This window comes from Podarcis tiliguerta (assembly GCF_965153285.1).
Source record: "Podarcis tiliguerta genome assembly, chromosome: 8".
Taxonomy (NCBI): domain Eukaryota; kingdom Metazoa; phylum Chordata; class Lepidosauria; order Squamata; family Lacertidae; genus Podarcis; species Podarcis tiliguerta.
Genome location: NC_139541.1, coordinates 14,947,393 through 14,971,348, shown reverse-complemented (window position 1 = coordinate 14,971,348; position 23,956 = coordinate 14,947,393). Strand labels below are relative to the sequence as shown.

The 23,956-nt window shown below is 47.8% G+C and overlaps 1 protein-coding gene across 1 annotated transcript in view; it reads left to right on the top strand.

Moving 5' to 3' along the window:
- PEX14 (peroxisomal biogenesis factor 14) overlaps positions 1–23,956 on the top strand; it is a 118,480-nt gene that overhangs the window by 50,599 nt on the left and 43,925 nt on the right. The window contains exon 3 of the mRNA XM_083454148.1: positions 9,120–9,204. Within this exon, the coding sequence (XP_083310274.1) occupies positions 9,120–9,204 (85 nt within the window). The remainder of the gene's footprint in view (positions 1–9,119; positions 9,205–23,956) is intronic.

Sequence of the window (23,956 nt, the reverse complement as noted above, 5' to 3'; positions counted from 1 at the left end):
TGCATGTAGAAAGGCATTATGTTGAGGAGAAGGACTCTACCCTGGCTCCCTTCTTGACTTTCATGCATAGGGTTTTTTCTTTTATTGTGGGGGAGCCTTTAATCACATATGTTTCCTCTCCCATCCTGTCCCTGGCAGAACTGGCACAGCCCAGGAACACACTTTAGCCTATCTGCTTATTTCTTTATTAAATTTATACCCTGCTTTTCCTCCCAAAGGAGCCCAGGACTTAAAATACTCCTGTAGTTAAAACAAAACAAAACCCCCCAAATAATAATAATAATTATTTAAAACACCTAAAAACTGTTAAAAGCATCTAAACGCAATAAAACCTCTGATGGATTTTTTTTTTTAAAAAAAACCACACAGATGTAATCAAATCATGTTTCTTTATAGGCCTGCCCAAACAGATTGTGCAGGTGTAAAGAAGAAGAAGTGTACAGTGATGGTGTCAGTGTGATTTCAATAAGCAGAGTTCCAAGGTGTGGGTTCTGCCACACTAAAGGAATGACTTGTTGCAACCGTGCAACAGGCAGTTGTGTGGCAATTGCACAATTGCTAGTTGCGCACATCCGAGTGATTGAGCCATCATGCTTCGTCTAGAGAGGTTGCAGAGTAGGACAGAGCCAGCTGGGCAATCCTTAGGTTTTTGTTTCAAAAGTAGAACACCTGGCGCTATCTGGCACGCTGACATCTTAGTTGGCAACTCGGGCGGGGATTTAAGCAAGCCTGAGCTAATACCAGGCAACAAGAGCAACGCACCATTCGCATAGAACGATAGTAGCAACCGTGCTTTATGGAAAGTTCGCTTCAGTTAGGAAGAGATTGCCATACACCAATCTCCTTGGTTTCAAATAAAAAATAAAAAATAGTTACCACCGGGGGCACTGAAATGGGGAATTGTGTGGTTGAGGGATTAAGGAACTGCTTTAGCAGCATAGGTTTGAGTCCCAAGAGGTGCTTTCTTGGGAAGAAGGAGAGAGCCATAGATCTGCTTTGCATGCTGAAGATCCCAGCTTCAGCATCTCCAGATACGGCTGGAACAGACTCCTGCGTAAAACCATCAAGAGCTGCTGCCAGTTAGTGTAGACAGCACTGAGCTAGGTGGGCCATGGTCCGGCTCAGTATAAGGCAGCTTACCACGTTCCCAAGTTTTATGGGAAGGGTGCTGCTCAGTGGTAAGAGCATTGGCTTTGTTCCTCAGTTCAACTGCTGGCAGTCAGTGTAGAGGTGAATGTACCAGCAATCTTGACTAAAGGAAGAAGGCAGATTCCTATGAGGCGAGCTTTCGGGGTTATCAGGAAGGCTTTTTGTGTGTGTGTAAAATGCACACCCAGCCCAAGATCCTCACTCTTTGAAAGCTTGATCTGGAATCTCCAGGAATGGTGCCTCCTTAGCGAGATATATAGCTTCATAATTAGCCTCTTGCATTTTTTCACGAGTGCTGGCATCAGCGTTCTGCGATGTGTTTCCCTGATTAACAGCTGCTTTGCAACTACTTCCGTGTGCCACTGATGACCGTATTTGTCAAGCTGGTCCTGACAAGAGTACGGATGTTCCTTCTCCCTTCCACCCCCCCCCACTGCCTTTTACTTAAAACACAGCACTTTCTTTCTCCCCTGCTCTAAAGGGGTGGGTGGGTTGGGGGACCGTCCTCTTCCTTCGTCCTAATGCCAGGCTTAAGAAGCAAAGAGTCTGATTTTGGGCCAGATGCCTGTTTTACACAGAAATGGGTGAGTCTGTCTGTTTCCAACCAGCTCCGCTTTCGCAGATGGTCACCCACCATTCCTCCATATTTGTTCTGCGTTTAAGAAGGAGAAATCCAAACGAGGAAAAAAAATGCATCTAAATACGTTTTTAAAATGTGCATTTTCCTGAAATGCATACGGATATGTTCAAACAACCAAGAGCTTTCTTGCAAGGTTTGAAGGACCATTGGTCCACGTAGATCAGTATTGTCTAACCCTGGCTGGCAGTGGCTCTTCTTGGTTACAGACCTCCTTCAGGCAAAGCAGATGCCCTACTGCTTTCCTTAAAACAGAGGAAGCTGCCTTTTACCAAATCAGATTGTGGTCCACCTAGCTCAATACTGTCTACACTGACTGGCAGGTTTTAGGCAGGCATCCCCTCCAGCCCTGCCTGGCGCTGCCATTGGGGATTGAACTCTTTTTACCTCCACAACAACCCTGTGAGGTAGGTTGAGGTTGAGAGGCTGGTGACAGGCCGCCCTAGTGAGCATTGGGAGGGGGTTGCAAATTGCAAAAGAAACAGGTTTCATAGGAAACGAGAAGCTGCTGGCCAGCCATCTAGCTCAGTATTTTTGTGCCCCACGGAGAGCACATTACAGCAGTCTGGCCTTGAGGTTACAGTGGATGAATCACAGTGGCCAGACTTGGTGACGACAAGTTTCATCTTCAGTTAAACATTGCTATATCTTTAATACAATACGCCTAGTGCTATGGCAGCAAAACTGCTAGCACATTTGCAAAGCTAAGCAGGGTCTGGTATGGTTTCAAATTGGATGGGGGAAACTGTGCGTTGAGATTCCTGCATTGCAGCGGGTTGGACTAGATGACCCTCGGGGTCCTTTCCAACTCTACAGTTCTGAGAATCTAGGTTTTTGCACAAATACCACAAAGAACTGAGTATGTCCAGTACCAGTGTTGCCCACATGTCCCTTATGGGATAATCTTAAGTGCCAGTGGAATGGAGTGGAGGAAGGACTTGCTTTGGACACTGAGGTCCAGCGCTGAGGGCCTTCTGGCGGTTCCCTCGCTGCAAGAAGCCAAGTTACAGGGAACCAGGCAGAGGGCCTTCTTGGTAGTGGCACCCGCCCTGTGGAACGCCCTCCCACCAGATGTCAAAGAGAAAAATAACTACCAAACTTTTAGAAGACATCTGAAGGCAGCCCTGTTTAGGGAAGCTTTGAATGTTTAATAAGTTATTGCATTTTAGTGTTTTGTTGGAAGCCGCCCAGAGTGGCTGGGGAAACCCAGCCAGATGGGTGGGGTATTTAATAATAATAATAATAATAATAATAATAATAATAATAATAATAATTTATTGGACTGGGGAGGCATGCCTTCAGATCTCTGCTGGACAAGAGCACAGGTTTCCATCAGGCTACAGAACAGAGGGAGGGAAGCAGGGCCACTCCATTGGCTCTGCTGAGAGAGACTAACCACCTTTGACTCTACCTCAGCTGTCACTGCACACACACAGCCCAAAGTCCCCAGTTTTCCAGATGCCTAGAAACTTGATGATTGTGCCGAGGAATTAGAGATATTACATAACACTAGCTGAAGCTGTAGGTAGCAACTTTGCAGATATCTTTCGCAAAGATGTGTGTGTGTGAGAGAGAGAGAGAGAGGGAAGGGAGGGAGAGAATCTTTCTTTCTTAGCTATAATTTTGTAATGTCATTTTCAATCAATAGACCTTTAGCAAATAGATGAGACAGATGATGGAGGAGGCCCTTTAAATAATTTAGCTCTCGTTAATGGAGCGATTTCATTTTTTGATAGAATGGCTTTATTGAAAAGTAGATTTTTGCCCGTTGCGTCTTCCTCCGTCGCAGTGTATCTACCACTTTAAAAAATACTAATGCGAAAAACCCGTGTGTGTGTGTGTGTGTGTGTGTGTGGCCAAAGACACACTGGGAAGAGTACTGTTCCTGTCGATTTCCTCTAGCAGAGGTGGTTTGGTTAGTTTCTTGGAACAGAGGTTACACTTCTTGCTTGGAAAAACTAGCAGTTCGTCAGAACACTCTTGGAAGAATTTTTGTGTGTGAATTGGGATTTGCAGTACTGTTGTGCATGCCCAGCCAGCAGGCTTCGCACAGGGATCTGGTGGGCCACAATGAGAAGAGGATGCTAGGCTGAATGGGGGCTGTGGTTGCCCTGATCCAGCAGGTTGACCTTACATTTTCACCACTGTGCTGAGTAAAACCAAGGTGTGACTTAGCGTGTTGTTTGAACCGGGACTCATGATGAAGCTCTCTTCCCACTAATCATGAGCTTCAACCAAGGACAAGCCTTTTACCAACTCAAAGAGTGTTGGTCCACTGATCTCAGACTTACCTGGCAGCAGCACTCTGGAATTTCAGGCAGAGGGCATTCCCAACCCTGCCTGGAGATGCTGGGGTTTGAAGCAAGGAACTTTTCTGCGCAAAACCAATTCTCTTTCCTTGCAGAGTGAATCAAACCAGACACCCGTCTAGGCCTGCACATTCTCATTTCAGCCACTTAACCTGTGAATGTAACTTGGTAGCTGAGCACTTGCTCTGCACCCAGAAGGTCTGATCCAGCTGGGCTCTTATATGCAACCTGTAAGATCTTAATGCCTTACAGCAAGGGCCTGTTTTTATTTTTGTACGGTGCCTAATAACCCTGCACAACCTATCTAGAAGTCAGTCACTGTTCTGCTCTTGTCCTGCTTTTCTGACTTCTCCCAACTGGGCTGACCACCACAAGAACCAGACGATGGGCTTGATGGGGCTTTGACCTGATCCTGCAGGACACTTCTTAAGTTATGATGATGATAATAATAATAATAATAATAATAATAATAATAATAATAATAATAATAAATTATTTATATCCCGCCCTCCCCAGCCGAAGCTGGGCTCAGGGCGGCTAACAACAATAAAACAGTACAAAAGTACAGCACAAAAAACATTCATTATAAAATTAATTAATTCAAGCAACTGGCAACCATTGGGCCAGAGCTCTGCAAAGATTGCCGAGGGAGGGAGTCAGGCTGTGCCCTGGCCAAAGGCCTGGTGGAACAGCTGTGTCTTGCAGGCCATCCATCGACAGATAGAGTTGGGTGTCATCAGCATACTGATGGCAACCCAGCCCAAAACTCCGGACAAGCTGGGCGAGGGGGCGCATAAAGATGTTGAAAAGCATCGGGGAGAGTATCGCACCCTGAGGTACTCCACACACCCAGGAGTGGCGCGATGACAATTCCCCCCCAAGCGCCACCCTCTGTCCCTGACCAGAGAGAAACAAGCGCAGCCATTGAAGGACTGTGCCCTGGATCCCCACGTAAGGACATTAGGTCCTTAAAACCATTTTGGCAGGCACCGTTGCTCATTCCCCGGCAGCGGAGAGAGTGAACTCTTGTCGAAAGCGTTTCAAAAAGGGTACAGGTGATTAATATAAAGGCAAAGTAGCTTTTGATAAGTTGGCACGTCTCTGCGTCTGCTTACTCGGACATCTTTCATGTTCAGCACATTTCCCCCCTACCTCCGCCAACCCCCAGGTTATTAATTTGTGCTGTTTATCCTTCCTGCATCTGGCACAGCGATACCCGCGCCGTTTAAATGTGCAATTTCCCTATCGCCGGCATTTCCAGTGAGGCAGATCAAGAGGGGCGTAAACAAGATCAAAGTGGCACTTTATGCGCTGGGGGGAAAAGGTGGGTGGGCTCTGTATTATTTTATGATTTGGAACGACGGAGTGCTAAACTTTAAAAAGTGAGGTTTCCTTCTCCTCCCACACCCCCTCCCCTTTCCCTCAAACTATGCCGGGAGGTGGTCAAATTTCCCGTTAAAAAAATAATGAGGAAAAAAATGTGAATTTCATCTCCCTCCCAAATTCATTTATCATGCTTTTTAAAAAGGTGTTTCGCTGCCTTTACCTGCTGTCTAAATTGGATTGGCTCATTTATGCTGTTCTTTACTGTATCCCCCCTTGCTTTTCTTAAATGAATTAGTAATGACAGCGCACTCCATCATACCCTCTCTACAGCCACTTTAAGGGGGAAGCCGGGTGATCTAAACCTTTTAACCTATTAAAGATGATTTTCCCCAATTGAATCAGACCCACCGCAGGTGTAATAACTAATCATTTAAACTACACCTGCTATTATGTTTTTTTAAGCCATTATGCATGTTGGATAGATGATAATTCATGTTTATTGCATTGTCCGATGGATCCGTTTTGCCTACACTACTCTGATTAATGTATTTAAAGAAATAAGAGATGCAGTTTAAAAGGGGTGGTGGTGGGGAAGTATATATATATATATATATATATGCAGGTTTTGGTGTCCTCGGGTGTCTTCCCGTGTAAAAGTTGGGGTGTCTAGGCGACGTTTCGACGAGGTCTCACTCGTCATCTTCAGGCTGGTGCTTTCGGCTTCTTGTTACTGGAACAGAGTAACTAACGGATGGGGGGCAATGCTGGCGCCGCCACTGCGACCAGATACGGCGACGATTCCCAGGAGAAAACCAGGAGGAGGAAAGGTCAGAGGAGTCCCAAGGGAACAGAGCAGCAGTGAGGCCCATAGAGCAGGAGGGGCCAGCAGGAGAGGCAGAATCAGTAAATACAGAGAGGACCCGCGAGGCCGAAAGGACACCGGAACCAGAACCACGACTGAGCGAGCCGGTTGCGCCAGACCAAACAGGCCCATCACAGCCAGCATCCTTGGAACACGAGCCAGGACCTGAACCCCGGACCAGGGAACACCACAGGCCGCAACGCACACGTAGGCCGCCGGCGTACCTCGAGGACTATGAATGTGACCTCCCGGGCAGGACTGGAACTTAGAGGGGAGGGGTGTTATGTACTGAGTTGAATAGGATCCAAACTGCAGCAGTCTGATTGGTCCTAGAACAATAGGATCCAAATCGCAGCAGTCTGATTGGTCCTAGAACAATAGGATTCAGAATGCATCAGTCTGATTGGTCCTAGAACAATGCAGCAGTCTGATTGGTTGGCAGGAACCACCCAATCATGCTCCAGATATAAGTGAATCCACAACCTGATTGGCTTACAGTAGAATTCCAGAATTAGCCAATCATGTGCAGCCCATTGTGTAAATAATGTATATAAAGCAGATACTTTGAGGGGACTTTCATTCATTCCTCCTCACCACTATGAGCTGAATAAAGAGCATGAAATCACTTTGCGACTCTGAGTATATATATAACGCACACGCACACACATCCAACATTGATGGAATGCACCAAGATTATTTCGAAAGGGCCATTAGAACCCATCAGAAACTCTGCTCTCTGACCTGTGATGTATATTTGAAAACCAGGTGAAAGGCAGGCGCTCGATCGACTCTCTCCCCTTATAAACCCACCCGATCAGTGCTCTCCGCAGGAGGGGCTTCCCTGCAGATGCCATCTCGTCAGGAGGTCCTTTCTGTACAATGTTGGAAGCAGGCATTTAGCATGGCAGCATTGACCCTGTGGAACTTCCTCCCATTACTGGTGCCTGTTTCCAATGAGCCCTTCCAAACAGTCAGTTAAACCAGAGGTTTTCAACCTTTCTGAGTCCACGGCTCCCTTGACATTCAGAGGCACCCCTGTGAGGCTCAGGAGCCCAGCTATGTCACCCCTTGCCTGCAGAGCTGGCAGCCTCTCACCCTTTTTAGAACGCCCTCCCCTGTGGAGTGTTCCCTCAGCCTCCTCTCCTCTCCCCTCTCCTTGGGAGTCCTCCGGGTAGCTGCTGCTGCCGCCCCTGGTCTCTGAGCTGCACCCTCCCTGCAAACAGAGGTGCCTCCTCACACTGCCCCACAGGGGCCTGGCACTTGTCTGTCCATTCCCAAAAGCTGGAGGACTGGGTGGCTGGGCTCCCTCGCCCACTTGCTTTCTTATTCCGAGGCCACCTCAGCTCCTGGCAACCAGCACCCCCTGGCTAGCCCCAGAGGCCCCATTCACCTGTGGAGCTTATAGCCAGGGCTGCTGCAACAAATAGCTGTGCAAGCCTTTGGGAGGCAGAGACACAAGGGCATCAGAGGAGAGAGGGAAGGAAAGAGGGGCAGAGGCCAGTGACCACCATTCAAGGCACCCCAGGGCGCCATGGCACACTGGTTGAAAACCACTGAGTTATACATGCCTGGGTCATGTACCACTTTAAACCAGGGGGAGGGGAGGGATGGGCTTTCATTCTGAGAGCCACATTCCCTTATGGGCAAGCTTCTGGGGGCGGATGCAAGTGGCTGGCAGGCCCAGAGGCAAAAAGTGGGCGGGACAAGTGTAAATTTTAGTTCTGTACAACGGTATAACTTCTCCACACAACCTTCTCTGTCCTCTGTCCGGGCAAACAAGAGGCGTTGGCACAGTTCAGGAACACATACCAGCACAGCAAAAACACTCAAGTGGGGGGGAGCTTGGAGCAGGGCCAGTGAGGGGTGTGGCCTGGGAAGGGGCATGGTCTGAAAACAATCTCAAGGGCCAAACAGTGAAGCCTAGAGGGCACCACCCCCAGCTTAAGGTTTCCCCATCACTTCATTAAGCTATTGTTCAAGGTCCTGCTTGTGGACTTTCTGTAATGGGCATCTGGTTTGCCGCTGTAGGAACAGGAAGCTGGACTGGATAAGAATAGAGATGGGGAAGAGCTGGAGTGAGAGAGGGTTTAGTTTGAGAGATAGGGCTTGATTTGAGATAGGGAATAGGATAGTTTGAGGGAGAATTGGTTCTGATTTGAGTTGAGCATCCTCTCTGAGGAGACCACAGCAAGAGGAAGGAGCCCCACAGCTTAGATAGGAAGATCAGGTTGAATGTCTGGGGAAGGTATACAGACAGAGGTTAACTGGAGGGCTGGGTCTGAGCCCGGGGAGGTAGAAGCTGTTGGAATACAGAATACCTGGGTCTCATTCCTGTCAGGAGGGGAGTGTGCTTCCAGGAAAAGAAGGCTCCCAAGCCAGTAACATGGGCTGTGGTGACCCCCTGGGAGCAGTGTGCCCCAACATGCTGCTCGTTCACATGAAACCATGGTTTGCTTTAAAGCCATGGTTTTGTGTGATGTGCAAACAGGGCAATGTTAGAACGCAAGTAAAGCAATATCATGGCTTCACTAAGTATTTTAAAAGACACAAATTATACAAAATGGAATATTGTACAACTGTTGTGCCCAACCAACAGCTTCTGGAAGGAACAAAATGGTGGTGTGTCCTCCTCAAAGTAGGCCCACTGCAGTCAATGGACCTAAGTTAGTCATGTCCATTTATTTCTATAAATCTGCTCTGAGTAGGACTCAAGAGTACAACCATAGGGATTCCAGGTTATCTGTAATATTTCATCCCACTTCAAAGGCAATTTCTCTGTTCAGCTTGCCCTAACTTTAAAAAGCGTTTTCTCTTTTTCTCTTCCCTCCTGCCACAGATTGCAACAGCGGTGAAGTTTCTGCAGAACCCTCGAGTCCGCCAAAGTCCACTTGCAACCAGAAGATCTTTCCTCAAGAAAAAAGGTATGGTGGATCATGACATTCCCTTCTTTCCTCCTCACCTCCCAGCTCTCAACTCCAGAAGCGTTTCTGCATGTACCAACCCACGAGTCTTTATCAAAATAAATATTTTATTATTTTTCAATAAGGAGAAAGGGAAAATAAGTACAACCATACGACAGAAAGGACAAAGTGATACCGTCTGTGGAGTACATTCTGTGTTAGGAATACAGACTGTTCAAAGCAGCCCCAAAGGAAAATCTGCATTGTTCAGTTTGTGTTATCTTGGGAAACTCTGGGTTGAATCCAGTGCTAATTCAAGTTGACCCACTATAATCAAGGAACCTAAGTTTGTAAACCGCTTTGAGGTTTCGTTACAATCAAGCAGGAGACAAGTCTTGTGATCAATAAATAAGTTAGCTATGGGCATTCATTTCAGTGGGTCTACTCTGAGTAGGGCCAGCATTGGCTACAGCGCTCTGGTGTGTTTCTGCATTACATCAAATTGCTCCGTAATAAAGTAACATGTGAAACTGGGGGCTGGGTGTGTTGTGCATTGTAGACACTTACTGATGAAGCTTATGAACAAGAAACCCAAGAAGCGGTCACATTTGGCCCAGCCCCCTAACCCCACTGTTGTGCTGTGTCAAGCACTCAGATGACGCTGTGTCTCCCATTAGGAATGGACGATTCTGGCCCTTTCTCATTTTTCCTGTCTTAAGTTCATTTCATTTCTGCATCAGTAAGTGAAGGTGTTTTGTTTGCTTAAAGTCCTGATGAAAATTCACCAGCATTTCAGTGCAGATTTCTCCTAATGGACACTTTACTCATATGCAGTTTTTGCCTGATGACCCACATCTTTGCAAGCAATTACCCCTAATGTGAATATGATTTTTTAAAAAAAATATGAATTTTAATTTAATATTATTTTTTCTAAATAAGCTATTTTTACTAATAAATGCACACTACCACCTAACTGCTGCGTTTTGTACACATAATGAGATTTTCGTACACCCACTCAGATGGCAGGGTGCAAGTAATAAAATTATTATTACAGGCAGCCCCCCATTTACATGGGGGTTATGTTCCGAGGCACATGTGTGTTGGTGGAATTGCAACATAATTGAAACCTATTGAAAATGTCTGCAAACACCCAGTTACGTCCCCACTCCATTGACAAATTCATAGAGGAGGAGGAGACCGTCAATAGCTTTTCTTTGTGTCCATGGCCGGATCCAGCAATGATTCTAAATACCAGTTGCTGGAAACCACAGGAGCGGGAGAGTGCCCTTATGCTCGAATCCTGTTTGCATAGCCTTCTGGTGGTCCACTGTGAGAACAGGATGCTGGACCAAATGGAACACTGGCCTGATCCAACAGAGCTCTTCTTATGCTTTTCTCCGGGCGAGTTACACAGTGGTGCCTCGCAAGACGAAAAGAATCCGTTCCGCGAGTCTCTTCGTCTAGCGGTTTTTTCGTCTTGCGAAGCAACCCTATTAGCGGATTAGCGCTATTAGCGGTTTAGCGGCTATTAAAGGCTTAAGGGATTAGCGGATTAGCTGCTAAAAGGCTATTAGCAGCTTAGTGCCTTAGAAAAAGGGGGTGGGGAGCGAAAAAAAATCGCAAGAATCGCAAGACATTTTCGTCTTGCGAAGCAAGCCCATAGAGAAATTCGTCCTGCGAAGCGCATTGAAAAACGGAAAACCCTTTCATCTAGTGGGTTTTACATCTTGCGAGGCATTCGTCTTGCGGGGCACCACTGTAGCAATTAAAACACATTCTTCAAAACAGTTCAAAACAACTTACAATCACAGAAACAAGGTGGTGTGTAGATTCGTATTTAAATCCTAGCTGAATCCCCTCTATCCCCTTCCCCTATCCCCCATACCTGATCCAGCAGCTACCCTTTTAGTGAACGACCTTCACCGTTCTCGCACCATCCACCCATAAGTCTTGAAGACGAGCCTCATGTTTTCCAACTGGGGAGAGGAACGAAGCTGCCAGCAAAATGAAGCAATGTAGCAGCAGAGCGGGGCTGGTGTTGCATACTTCTGAACCTGTAGCCTCTCGGAAGGAAGGAGGATTTTAGCGTTCACAGGCTCTTTGGTCCGTCCTGGGTTCTGCCAGTGGTATTTGATGCTGGTCGACCAGCTGCGGGTGAAACGGTCAACCGCTTCAGAGAATGGCCGGGCTGAGCAGAGAAGGTTATGGGCCGCAGTCAGTGAAAGCGAGGTCGAGTTAAGGTTAAATTTGGGGTCACCCAGCCTTTCAAGGCCTTGAAAGGGCAAGCGATTGACTGCCAAGCCCTTTCAGGAGGAAAGGAGAGCCCACATCTTGATAAATCCGGCATTGTTTTCAGCAGACGGAAGTTTCTTGTTCTGTGGGCCTGCAACATTTCTGCTGCCTTTATCTTAAAGGAAAGGACAGCGTCTTTTTTTTAAAGCTTCTGGGTTAGTGATGATCTAAAGCTGCCAGCTGAAGGGCAGAGAGTTTTGTTCTGGTTTTGTTTGGATTCAGGTTGCTGAACTAGGGCCTTGATTTCTTCTTTTTTGTCCTGAGCCCACAGTTTTTAAATCCTTAAAAAGGAAAGCAAGTTTCTAGCCCCTATGATCGAAAAAGAAAACTAGCTGGCAGGTTTTGTGAGACAAAGCAGAATGGAAGGAAAAGAACATCTTCTGTTCTCTGTTCTTAGCACATCCCGTTGGCTTTAGGGCGTTAGCTCTGGTATCTTACAGACCCATCTATCTATCCCCATATCATATTTCTTTCCCTGCAAAAATCCCAGATTCTCCCTTCCATACCTACCAACCCTCTCCTGAAACATCATCCTGTAGGGAATTAGGCGAGCTTTGGAAATAGTTCTCTGTTGAGGTGATGAACCTCTGTCAGGGCACTTGTACTACTTCCTACAGCATGTGGGGGCTCACACAATTGTGTGCTTCTGTAAACAAACAAAACAAAAAAAGTACAGTCTCGAGGAACTGGATGCAGAAGGTTAGGTTAGGTTTACTGGAGTTATGTTTGCCTTTCAACAGTGAAAAGTCCCGAAGCAATTTACAACCAGAATAAAATACAGCGATATAAAAATACATAGTACACACAATTGCAATCTTTTGGCTTGATCCATCAGGGCTCGTCTTCTGTTCATATCTAGTAATAACAAAGATCTAGTGGGTTAGGGGAAACCTTGGGCCAGAAGGTAGGCGTTTCCAAGATGTCTGAAGCAACTGATGGTGGATGCTTCATTGTATGGGAGAAAAAAGGGCATCAATGGCAGGAAGAGAGCCAGTGTGGTGTAGTGTTTAGAGTGTCAGACTATGACTTAGGAGACCAGGGTTCAAATCCCTGTTCAGCCATGGGTGTGACAGTAGCAGTCTCTTAGCCTAACCCACCTCATAGGGTTGTTGAGAGGATAAAAAGAGGAGGAGAGGAACCACGTCTGCCACCTTTCTGCTCCTTGGAGGAAAGGTAGGATCTAAATGCAAAATAATTAAAATGCCCACTTTTGGGGACATCGCCCTGTGCTATTCCGTCGGGTGCAGTGCCACGGGGGAAATTTCCCCAGGTGATGAAAACAATCCAGGGTCATGGAAGCCTTGTTCCTATTTATGTCTATGAAATGCTTGTTCGCCTCTTTTCTTTCTTTCTTTCTTTCTTTCTTTCTTTCTTTCTTTCTTTCTTTGCCTTTCTTGGGATATTCCTGCACACACAAACATGCAGTGAACTTGTACAAATCGCCCACGTGTCCACAATTTGCTTTGTTTGCATTTCAAAAACCGGGGTATTTCTTTCTTTCTTTTTGGAAGCACTGAATTACGGTGCCTCCGGTCAGGGCAGTAACGCCGAGGAATGTCAACTGTTGGGGCTCTCCCGTCTCGGCTGTTCCCGGCTGTCAGAAGTCTTCCCTTCCGGGTCTGATCTCTTGCAGTACAGGTTCTTTCTCTTTCACTCTCTCTCTATGTCGTCCTCCCCCCCCCCCCCGCTTGAAATATGCGGACCTACGGGGAGTAATTAATCATAAAAGCTTTGGGATTTCAGCTCTATCATCGAAGCAATGAAGCACGGGAAAGCTGAGCCTAAAAGCTGTGCTGATTACCCACGGTAACCTGATATGAAATCTATAGTTGCAAAGCGATACTTAGCACCTCCCGCCCTCCCTGCCTCTCCCCACCTCAAACACAACCGTACCCCGGGATATCTTGGGATATTATAAACCGCCAGTACATATTGCTGAAGTGACCAGTTTCTTCCTTGTGTTTCTCCCCCACCCAGACCAACCCCATATCCCCCCTCCCGCCCTGCTTGTTCCCCTCTCAACGCAGACGAGAGTTAAGATTTCATTTGCAAAAGGTATTTAGAGCAATTTAGAGACAAATGTCTTGGGTGTTTTGCGCCACGTGCCTCTCCCCCCAGCCACCCCCCAACCTCCAGCTTCGCAAAGCAGAATTTTTAGTATCTGAAGTTCCATCTAATCTGTTTAATTTTAATAAATCCCTGACTGGGAGAAGTGGAGATTGGGGAATTTTTTTTAAAGGGGGGGGGGGGGCAAGCAGCTCGGTGGCGTCTGCAAGAGGAGGCCTGAAAAGAGAGACGGTGACCCGATTAAAGCTTCTAATGAATTACTTGGCTAATGATTACCAAAGTGAAAAAAAAAAAAAAAAATGCATAAACTCAGCAACCTTCTTTGATGCAGCTGGGTTGCATCCAGCTCAGTTCCGATCAGAGGAGACCCATTGAAATGAATGAGGCTAAATTTGCAATGTCCATTTATTTATCTGGGTCTTCTCTGAGTAGGGCCAGCACTGGATACAGCCCTCTGTTTCTTCACCCTCCTTTCTGTTTAGTTGCCGTTAATTTTTCGCAAGGCATCATCATCATAATCCCTGGTAATGGCAAACATGGGTGTAAAAGCAGAACCACCAAAAAGGTTGGTGTTCTTTATATCCTGAAAGGAGCTGCTTAGGTGGGCAGGGATATATGTAGTGTCTTGCGCATGATGTGAAATCTACCATCACTGAGTGATGGCCATATGGGATGCAGAGAAAGGGCCTTTTTGGTGGTGTCTCCTCACTTGTGGGACTATCTCCCCTGCTGGCATGAACAATGGCTGCTTTTTGGCACAAGGCTCCTGTGCAGGCTAACTGGAGCCCAGAACTGGAGCCATTCCTAGGATCAGGAGGATGGTTCGCTTCTCTGTCCAGACCTTATGGAAATGGCCTATGATTCATTCCACTGCAAAAGAGACCAAGGAGCTAAGGTCCTGGTTCTGAGCCCTCTAGTGCCTTATGCATCAAATTCACACTGCCCCCCCCCCCACCTGGCTACCTCTACCCAATTTTGGCATTTGCATTCATTGACAGGTCTTGGGAGAACAAGACATATGAAGTCAGGCCATTGGTCCATCTAGCTCAACCTTATCTGCAGCAATGTGAGTCAACAGTGTGATGTAGCAGCCAACAAAGCTTATGCTATTCTAGGCTGCATCAACAGAAGTCTAGTGTGCAGATCAATTCTGCCTTGGTCAGACCACACCTGGAATACTGTGTCCAATTCTGGACACCACAATTCAAGTAGGATGTTGACTAGCTAGAATGTGTGGAGAGGAGAGCGATAAGATGATCAGGGGTCTGGAAACAAAGCCTTATGAGGAACGGTTGAAGGATCTGGGTCTGCTTAGCCTGAGAGGAGATATGATAGCCATATTCAAATATATCAAGGGCTGTTACATGTAAGATGGAGCAAGCTTGTTTTCGCCTGCTCTGTAGGATAGGACTTGAACCAATGGCTTCAAGTGACAAGAAGGAAGATTCCGACTAAAGGTCAGGAAAAACTTTCTGACAATAAGAACTGTTAGACAGTGGAATGGACTCCCTCGGAAGGTTGTGGACTCTCCTTCCTTGGAGGTTTTTAAGCAGAGGTTGGATGGGCATCTGTAATGGACGCTTTAGCTGAGATTCCTGCATTGCAGGGGGTTGGACTAGATGACCCTTGGGGTGCCTTCCAAATCTACAATTCTGTGATTCTATGACAGGCAGTGGCAGGGTTTCAGGCAGGGCATCTTCCCCAGCCCCACCTGGAGATGCTGGGGATTGAACCTGGGACCTTCAGCATGCAAATCAGATGTCCTACCACAGAGCTTACAACCTCCATTGCAGCGGGTTGGGCTAGATGACCCTTTGGACCCCTTCCAGCTCTGCCATTCTGTGACCCTTCCTGCTGCTTCAAGCAGTAAATGGGAACTCACTGACAGCAGCAGGTGCATATTCCACATTTAAAATGAGTGCAGTGGAACACACACATACCCATCTGCCCAGCGGTGCTTTGCCTCAAACATAATTTCTGAAAGGCTGAATTCAGACGGCCTCTGATCTAGAACCTCGACAGCGTTGGCTGGGCCGAAAGAGCTGTTGGCCGTGTCTGCGTAATAGGCTGAGCAAACTGCTCCCAACGGGGTGACAAGCTCTTATTTGGAGAGATGAGTAGGAGGTCACAGGAAACTTTGCCCTTGTAGACGTCGCCTTCATTAATCTGCCTTGGTGCCTAAGCTTCATAGGAGGGAGCAGAGCTCTCGGAAAAAAGGGAGGTGGGGAGGCCGGAAGCCTTGCCCTGGACTCGGTTGCCCCTGTGGGTCTCTTGCAGCTATTGTCAGGCCATTAAGTCGTTGAAGGTGGCGACAGGCCGAGGAAGGGCTAAAGCGGGAGCCTGTCTGCCACACGCCAGGGGAGAGAGGGAATACAGCTGGCCAGGCTCCTTAATTAATTCCCACCCCACTCGACACAGATTTGCATCCCAAGGAAACCTTTACCCTGCTCGGAGCAGCCTGCTATTGAAACGAACACCTATTTTATTTTTCCTTCCCTGTACAGTGGTACCTTGGGTTAAGTACTTAATTCGTTCCAGAGGTCCGTACTTAACCTGAAACTGTTCTTAACCTGAAGCACCACTTTAGCTAATGGGGCCTCCTGCTGCTGCTGCTGCGCCACCGCTGCACAATTTCTGTTCTCATCCTGAAGCAAAGTTCTTAACCCGAGGTACTATTTCTGGGTTAGCGGAGTCTGTAACCTGAAGCGTATGTAACCTGAAGTGTATGTAACCCGAGGTACCGCTGTATTCGAATCAGCTTTGTTTTTCCATCGTGTGACTTGAAGGTCCAGCAAAACACAGAAGGCTTGGCGGCTTTAAAAGGGGATTGGGCAAATTCATGGAAGGAGGGAAGGCTATTCGACAGCTCCTAGTCCTGACGGCTATGCTCTGTCTCCATGCTTACGGGGTAGTAATGCTTCTGAATTCTCGTTCCTGGACGCTGTAGGAGGGGATAGCGCTCTTGCACACGGGTCCTGCTTGCAGGTTTCCCATAGGAACATCTATAAAAACAGGATGCTGGACTTGATGGGCCATGTTTCTTGATCCAGCAGGGCTCTTCCTATATTACGTTCCTACAGAAGGCTCCGGTTCAATGGGACAGCGCTCAAATTATTGAGGAGCAGGTAAGAGGTAGTGGCCGCCCACAAAACCCTACCCCCTTTGAACTTTAGCCAAATCATGGCCTCATTCTAAAAACAGTAAGATAATAGGGTCAGGCCCAGGGGTGTCCTTGCCTCTCCACAGTTTGAGGCAGTGGTGCTTCTGAATACCATTTGGAGGGGAGAGTGTTCTTGTGCCTTTGGCATTGATGGAGATGGGAGGTTGTGGCTCTCCCTGGGCCTCCCCACAGTGGTGCTGGCACTGCATACTGGCAGGGGCGTACCTCCCTGTGCTAGCTGGACCTAATGGTCTGACTCAGTGCAAGGCAACCTCCTCTGCTCTTGTGTCTTATGGGAAGGGCTGTAGCTCAGCAGAAGAGCGACGGCTTTTCACGCAGAAGGTCCCATCTTCGACATACCCTTCCTGAAATCCTGAAGAGACAGTACCAAGTTAGATAGAGCAGTGCTCTATCTCATTGTCTCTATGTTCCTAACTACATGCATGAAATAAATCACAACAGAGGTCCATAAAAACACTTGTGGCACGTGTGTGTGTGTGTGTGAGAGAGAGAGAGAGAGAGAGAGAGAGAGACAGACAGACAGACAGACAGACAGACAAATGAAGCTACTGGCACTCTGATCTTGAATTGGCCAGATATCTCAGGTCAGGGCTAGGAGTCCTGCCGCCCTTTTCTCCAACCACTGGCCATGCTGGCTGGGGCTGGTGGGAGCAGGAGTCCACCTGGAGCAGCCACAGTTTCACTATCCCTAGATCTCTTCTGAAGGGTTTTTCGTTGTTGTTGCACAGGAGACCCAAAAATGGATTTCCGTCGCAGGTGAATAAGCTTCCGAAAAGGAACAGATTTCAATTTAGCGCTCTCTTTCTTTCTCTCTTTCTCTCTATTACTTCTTTTTTTTTTCCTTTTTCATAATTTAACTCCATTTCACGAGGCAGTTTGCATGTCCTTGAATGGAAGCTCGTTACCGTGAAAGCTTTTTTAGCATTGATTTCATAACCGCCTTAATTTAATAGCTCCATCATTACTGAGAAGCCCTGAGAGTGAGGCCCCAGCTTTCCAGGTCACTGACCTTTTAATTACAGACCTTGTTCTGATGGCCAGGTTATCGACTGGACGTCTCCCAGATTGCACCCCCTTAGGATGGGGAATGAAAACAACGAGGTTTGCTCCCTGGCTTTCCAGGAGGACGTCCGCAGGGGGTGGAGGAAGAGAGGGAGGAGAATTAAGAAAGTGTGGGAGGGGGAGAAAGTAACCTCCCGCGTTTCTAAAATTAATTTTCTCCTTCGGCTTCGTAATTAATTTTTCAGAAGTGTCGCAGTGAGGTTCAAGCAATTCCCCCCCTCCTTTTTTTTTTTGCATAGCAAAGGGCAAATCTCACTGTAATCTGTACCGTGGAGACATTACAGCGCAGGTGGTTCTGTTAGCAAAGACAGTCACAGCCCTGCTGTGCAGAGCTGGCATGCAACTTCCTTTCCAAATTTGCCATGCCAAGATCCTAGTCCTTAAGCATTTCTTAAGGGTTTCCATCCAGGTATATGGTATGATTACTGCTTTAAATGCAAGGTACACATGTGGCCTATGTTTAGCAGAAATAGTGCATATTCTTCTGAGAGGCCAACCAAGATGCCCTAAGGGGAAGTCTGAAAGCAGGACCTGACTGCAGCAGCAACTATCCACCATTTGTGATCCCCAGCAACTGCTATTTGGAGGCCTGCTGCCTCTTGACAGTGGAGTTAAAATATTTATTTTGATAGGAGAGCACATTTCCACCACTGCGGACAAACTTGTAAGAGTTCCAGACCGATCTGATGCGATCTGCCATTGTGGAAGACCAAACTCTTAGCCAACAGCCCACTCTTGTTAACCTTTCCTACCCATAATAAGAGGAGCTGGTAACCACCTACTGCCTTAGCAGTACAAATAGAGATGCAGAGATTATAGCGGGCGCCTAGGTTTATTTATTCCTGTTTTCTGAAATTGATCGAGAATCCTCATCCATCTGATCTGAAAGGCCATCTCTCTGTCTTGCCAGCCTCACATCTGCATATCCATCACCTGACACTCCTGCGTCTGGGCCTATTATTCATCACTCTCTCTCCCCCCCTGCCCCCCCCTGGACATCAATCTCACCATGGCTTGCTTTAGCCAAACCTGGCCATGAAATACATAGCTTTTGGGGGTTACCTTTGAGCCAGGGGGATACATGTAGCTGTGCCATAGCAGAGAGCCCCAATGCATTCAGCCAGGAAGGCAAGTATTGGCTAGTAACCATTCCTTCAGGAGAGAGCATCTTGCCTGTGTTGTTCACATGAACTTCAACCCCACCTTAACTAGCCCTTGGTGCTTCCACACTTAAATCCAATGAAGCTGAGTGCTGGAAGTTTCAGGACAGATAAAAGAAAGTGCTGCTTCACGCAGCACATGGTTGAACTATAGAACTCCCTCCCACAAGAGGCAGTGATGGCTTTAGAAGAGGGTTGGACAAATTAATGGAAGACAACGGTGTCAACGGCTGTTGGCCATCAAGGCTCTACGATGGCTCTACTCTGCCTCCACAGTCAGAGGCAGCAATGCTTCTGAACACCAGTCGCTGGAAACCTCAGGAGGGGAGAGCGCACTTGTACTTGAATCCTACTTGCTGGTTTCCCAGAGGCATCCAGTGAGAATAGGATGTGGGACTGGGTGACCCATTCGCCTGATCTAGCAGAGCCCTTTGTTCTGCTCCTGCTTTACCTCCTCTCTTAGTGAGCTAGCTGGGCTCTAGTGCCTCCGTTTGGGGATGTGCCTTGTGTCACCGCTGAACACGGGACCACCAGTTTTGAAACTGTGTCAGTGCATTTCCCCCCCTGGAAAATATATTAGTTCATCTCTGAGAAACAATAGATGAATTAAAAAAGAAGAAGGGGCACAGTGCTGGAAGCAGAGCTAACTTAGCATGTTCCTCTTAAGTAATGTTTTCCAATGGGGTTTGATAAGTGCTCTCCGCAACTTCCTGTCAAAAAAGATTCAAATCTCAGCATTCCTTTCTTTGGGCTTTCTCTGTGTGTGTGTTTTCAGGGAGGGGGCCCCCCGGAAAGAGCACCGCAAGGGGCAGCCGCTTGCTATTTTAATGATGTTGCAAAGCATCTATTGAGTGGGAGAGGAGAGCGCAGACCTGACAACCTCTAAATGTACATTTATTTCTTCCATAACAGAGGGTACGAGTCACATTAACCATAATAGCCTTGTGCTCGCTCGCTCGCTCGCTCTCTGTGCTTTGGCCGTGCCCCACAACTCTCTCCCCCCTTCCCCCACTCTTTCTCTCTCCCTGAACCATTTAGAGGTGCAATTCACTGTGTAAGAGGCCTGGCTGGTTTTTACAGCATAAGCAGGGATAGAGAGAGGCTCTCTTTCGTCTGGCCGCAGCAGAGCCTCAGAAATTTTTACCGCCATTTCAATGACGGAGAAATCCACCCGATGCTGTGCCCCCCATCCCTTGGCTAAAACAGTGGCATTTGCAACTGATGGATTGTGGCCGCACACCCTTCTCTTTTATTTTTTATTTGCTGTATTCGTATCCCACCTTTTCCTCCAAGGAGCTCAAGGTGGCATATATGGTTCTCCCCCTCCTCATTTAATCCCCACAACAACCCTGTGAGGTAGGTTAGGATGAGAGGTAGTGACTGGCCTAGAGAGAGCTTCATGGCCAAGTGGGGATTTGAAACGCTAATCACTACACCACACTGACTCTCATTTTTACCTAATCTCTCCTCGCTTGCCCCTTTCCAATCCGATCCCATCTCTCTTACCTGGTATGCCCCCTTTCCAGAAAAAAATTAAATAAAATTCTGCACCATGACTGTTTAAGCCAGGAGTGCACTCTTTAAAGCAGGGGTAGGCAACCTAAGGCCTGAGGGCCGGATGCGACCCAATCGCCTTCTCAATCTGGCCCGCGGACAGTCTCAGAATTAGCGTGTTTTTACATGAGTAGAAAGTGTCCCAGTGGCGTAGCGTGGGGGGTGCAGGGGGGCCGGCCGCACCAGGCGCAACATCTGGGGGGGGGCACGCTCGCACTCGCAGCTCTCTGCCCCTACCTGGCTCACTCACTCTCTCTCACTGCAGTGCTGGCTGTGCGAATCCGATCCGAGCCGCCGGGTCGCCGCCCACTGTGGAGGGGAGGGTGCCAGGCGTGCGGTGCGGTGCGGAGAGAGAGCGAGGGACTATCTGGGGGAGGGACAGTGCAGCGCGGGGGGTGGGGCGCAAATTACTTGCCTTGCCCCGGGTTAGGGGGTGCAAATTACTTGCCTTGCCCCGGGTGCTGACAACCCACACTACACCACTGATGTGTGCTTTTATTTGAAATGCATCTCTGGGTTATTTGTGGGGCATAGGGATTCGTTCATCCCCCCCCCCCCCAAAAAAATATAGTCCAGCCCCCCCACAAGGACATTGGACCGGCCTCCTGCTGAAAAAGTTTGCTGACCCTGATTCTAAATCATTTGCCAAGAAACGCTTATATTATGTAGAATGAGGAGGCTTAAATGAGCAGTGGGAAGTACTATGTGTGCCACCTTGACTCCTTGGTGGGAGACAAATGCAATAAATAAGTTGTTAATATATTTCAGCAGATAGAGCCAGTGTGGCATATAAAGGTGTTGGGCCAGGAGATCACGGAGGCATGGGGTCAAATCCCCCATTCATTAAAAAAAAAACAACCTTGGTTGTTGACCTTTGGGCCAGTCACTTTTGTTCAGCCCAACTTCTCTTGCTGGGTTGTTGTGTGGATGGAGTGGGGTCGATGGAAGGAGAATCACATACGGCACCTTGAACGCCTTTGCAGGAGGGTAGGGCTAAAAATGTAATAAATGCATTAATTATGCAAAATGAGCGTATCTGCATGATTTATCTCACAGTGCCTATTTTCCTGCTGCATCCAGTCACAGGGCACAGAGCTGTGGTTTGCAGGGCAAAAGAACCACCTGCCCACCCACTCGAAATGTATTTAGCTGCCTCTTCACTTGCTTTTGAGATTAAAAGAATGTGTTGCATATTTTTTTATTGGCCACAAGGACTAGAAACTTTAACAAAAATGAAGCTGAATTCGCAACATACCCTTTTCCCATGTGGAAAGGTGATACATGTGCCACTCTGGCTGACGCTTCTGTGGCACATTTTAGGGTGTCGAGACGTTTTGTGGGTCCTTGCGCTTCAGCTGAAGAGTCGTGTATAAAGAGCTTAGGATAAAGAGAGCTCCTCACTTAATTCCTGTTCTTCTCCCTGCCCACAAGCAGGGAGATATTACGCTGATATTATGTAAATCATTTGTCAAGAGGAATTGAACTGAGGAACTCCTGAGCGGAACCTCCTAGCCTAGTGAGCTTTGATGGAAAATATCCTTGCAATCATGAGGACTAGAATCTTCGGCTCCTCCAGATGCCCTTTTCATTGTGTGTGTTTATGATTACAGTAATACCTCTGCGAACGTCTGCTTTGTCTAGCGTCCATTCCGGCGAACGTCTGCGGCAAACCCGGAAGTACCAGAACGGGTTACTTCCGGGTTTGCCACTCACACATGTGCAGAAGTGCAAACTGCTCCGTCTGCAGATGCTTTGCCCTGTGTCCTATTCGGCTAGCGCCTGGAGCTCCAGAACGGATCCCAGCCGCAAAACACGACTGTATTTGTTCTCATCGTGGTATCGGAGATCCATACTTTGTTTCCAATACTGCTGAAATACTTTTCTTTTATAACCGCAAATGTTCCAGTTTATTTATTATCCCGCTTTTGTTCCTCTATAGCACAAGAGTGCCCCTCCAGATGGCAGTAAGATCAGGGAAGCTTTGCAGACCAACTAATAAAGCAGAAAGGTCTATGAGAGTCTGGTATAAATCTACCACAAAGGCACTTATTGTGCCAATGGCATTTTGCAGAATACACACCTCCACCCCAAGAAACCCCCTGCCACCAGCCTGGAGAGTCCCCTTAAAAATTATACTTGAGACTACATTCACACCATATATGATATGGTGATATGATATAACGTTAAACAGTCATGGCTTCCCCCAAAGATTTATGGGGGTTGCAGTTTCTGCCGGGTACTGAAAGTTGCTTGGAGACCCCTGTTCCTCTTCCAGAGCCACAATTCCCAGAGTTCCCTCGGAAAAGGGAAACACAGTCCCTGGATATAGATTCATAAGCAGATTCCGGCCACTGTGAGGATTTGGGGTGTGTGCATCAAGCTTAACTAGTCCCTCCGGTGGGAGACACGTCATGCTTCTTCTGGGACAAATTGTCCGCCTTTGGTCCGCATCCTGCATTCACCTTTCACTGTGGCTCCTGGAAGCAACAGCGGCCACACCCCGGGAATGGCTTTGACTGGCTGGCTAAACCAGGTGTGGGTAGCTGACGGGTCTCAGACCCTTGGTGAATTAGGGACTTACCTTGCATGTTAACAGGCTCTGGTGGATTGAGCAGATGAAAACAATAATGGGTCCGGCGGTTAAGAAGGCAGTTTCTGCATGTGCAGATGGGGCTCATCAACCTGGGAAGGTAGGCCATCTAGGAGAAGGAAACCTCCGCTGCCTTGCAGGATATCTTTGGGCTGTGGAGTAAACCCTACACAAATCTGGAGTAGAGTCCCTAAAATGGTTGGATGGTACTTTGTATGCCTCCTTCTGGCAACTCCTGCAGCCAAGCTGGCGTCAGATGTATTGCTCTGATTTTCTTCGGACCACATCAGCGAGGCTGGGGGGGGGGGCGTGTATTGTCACCTGGGCAGCCCAGGACCCCCATTCACACTACCCAGACTTGTGCCCCAGGAAGGTCACTTTGGTGCTGCTGATGCAGGGGTTTGACTTCACCCCCAGAGGCGCACTCCATTGTCTCTCGAGATAGACAGTTGCCAACAACCAAGGTAAAGATATATATAGATGTGCCTTTGCAATTGTGAAAATGCTTGGTTGTCTTTGCTCCCCCCCCCCCCAATCCATGCAGAATGTGATGCTTACTCTTCAGCCCCCTCCATTTCCGGGTGAAAAAGAGCCTGCTGATCCCCCACCCCCCCCCCACGCGCTCCTCTGGGAAAGGGAAACATTTTGGCTCGAAGACCGTTAACCACGCTGTCGATGGCCAATTACGGTCCCTGCTAGGCTGTGGTTTCTGTGGTTCCTTATCAGGAACAAGAGTTGTACTTTCAGAGAGAGTGAGAGGTAGGAAAGTGAGTTGAATGGATGGGCCTCTCCTTGGTTGGTTGTCGTCGGTGGGGTGGAGTTGGGGGGTGGCGGATGGGCTACAAGCCTCTGAATGCCAGACAGATG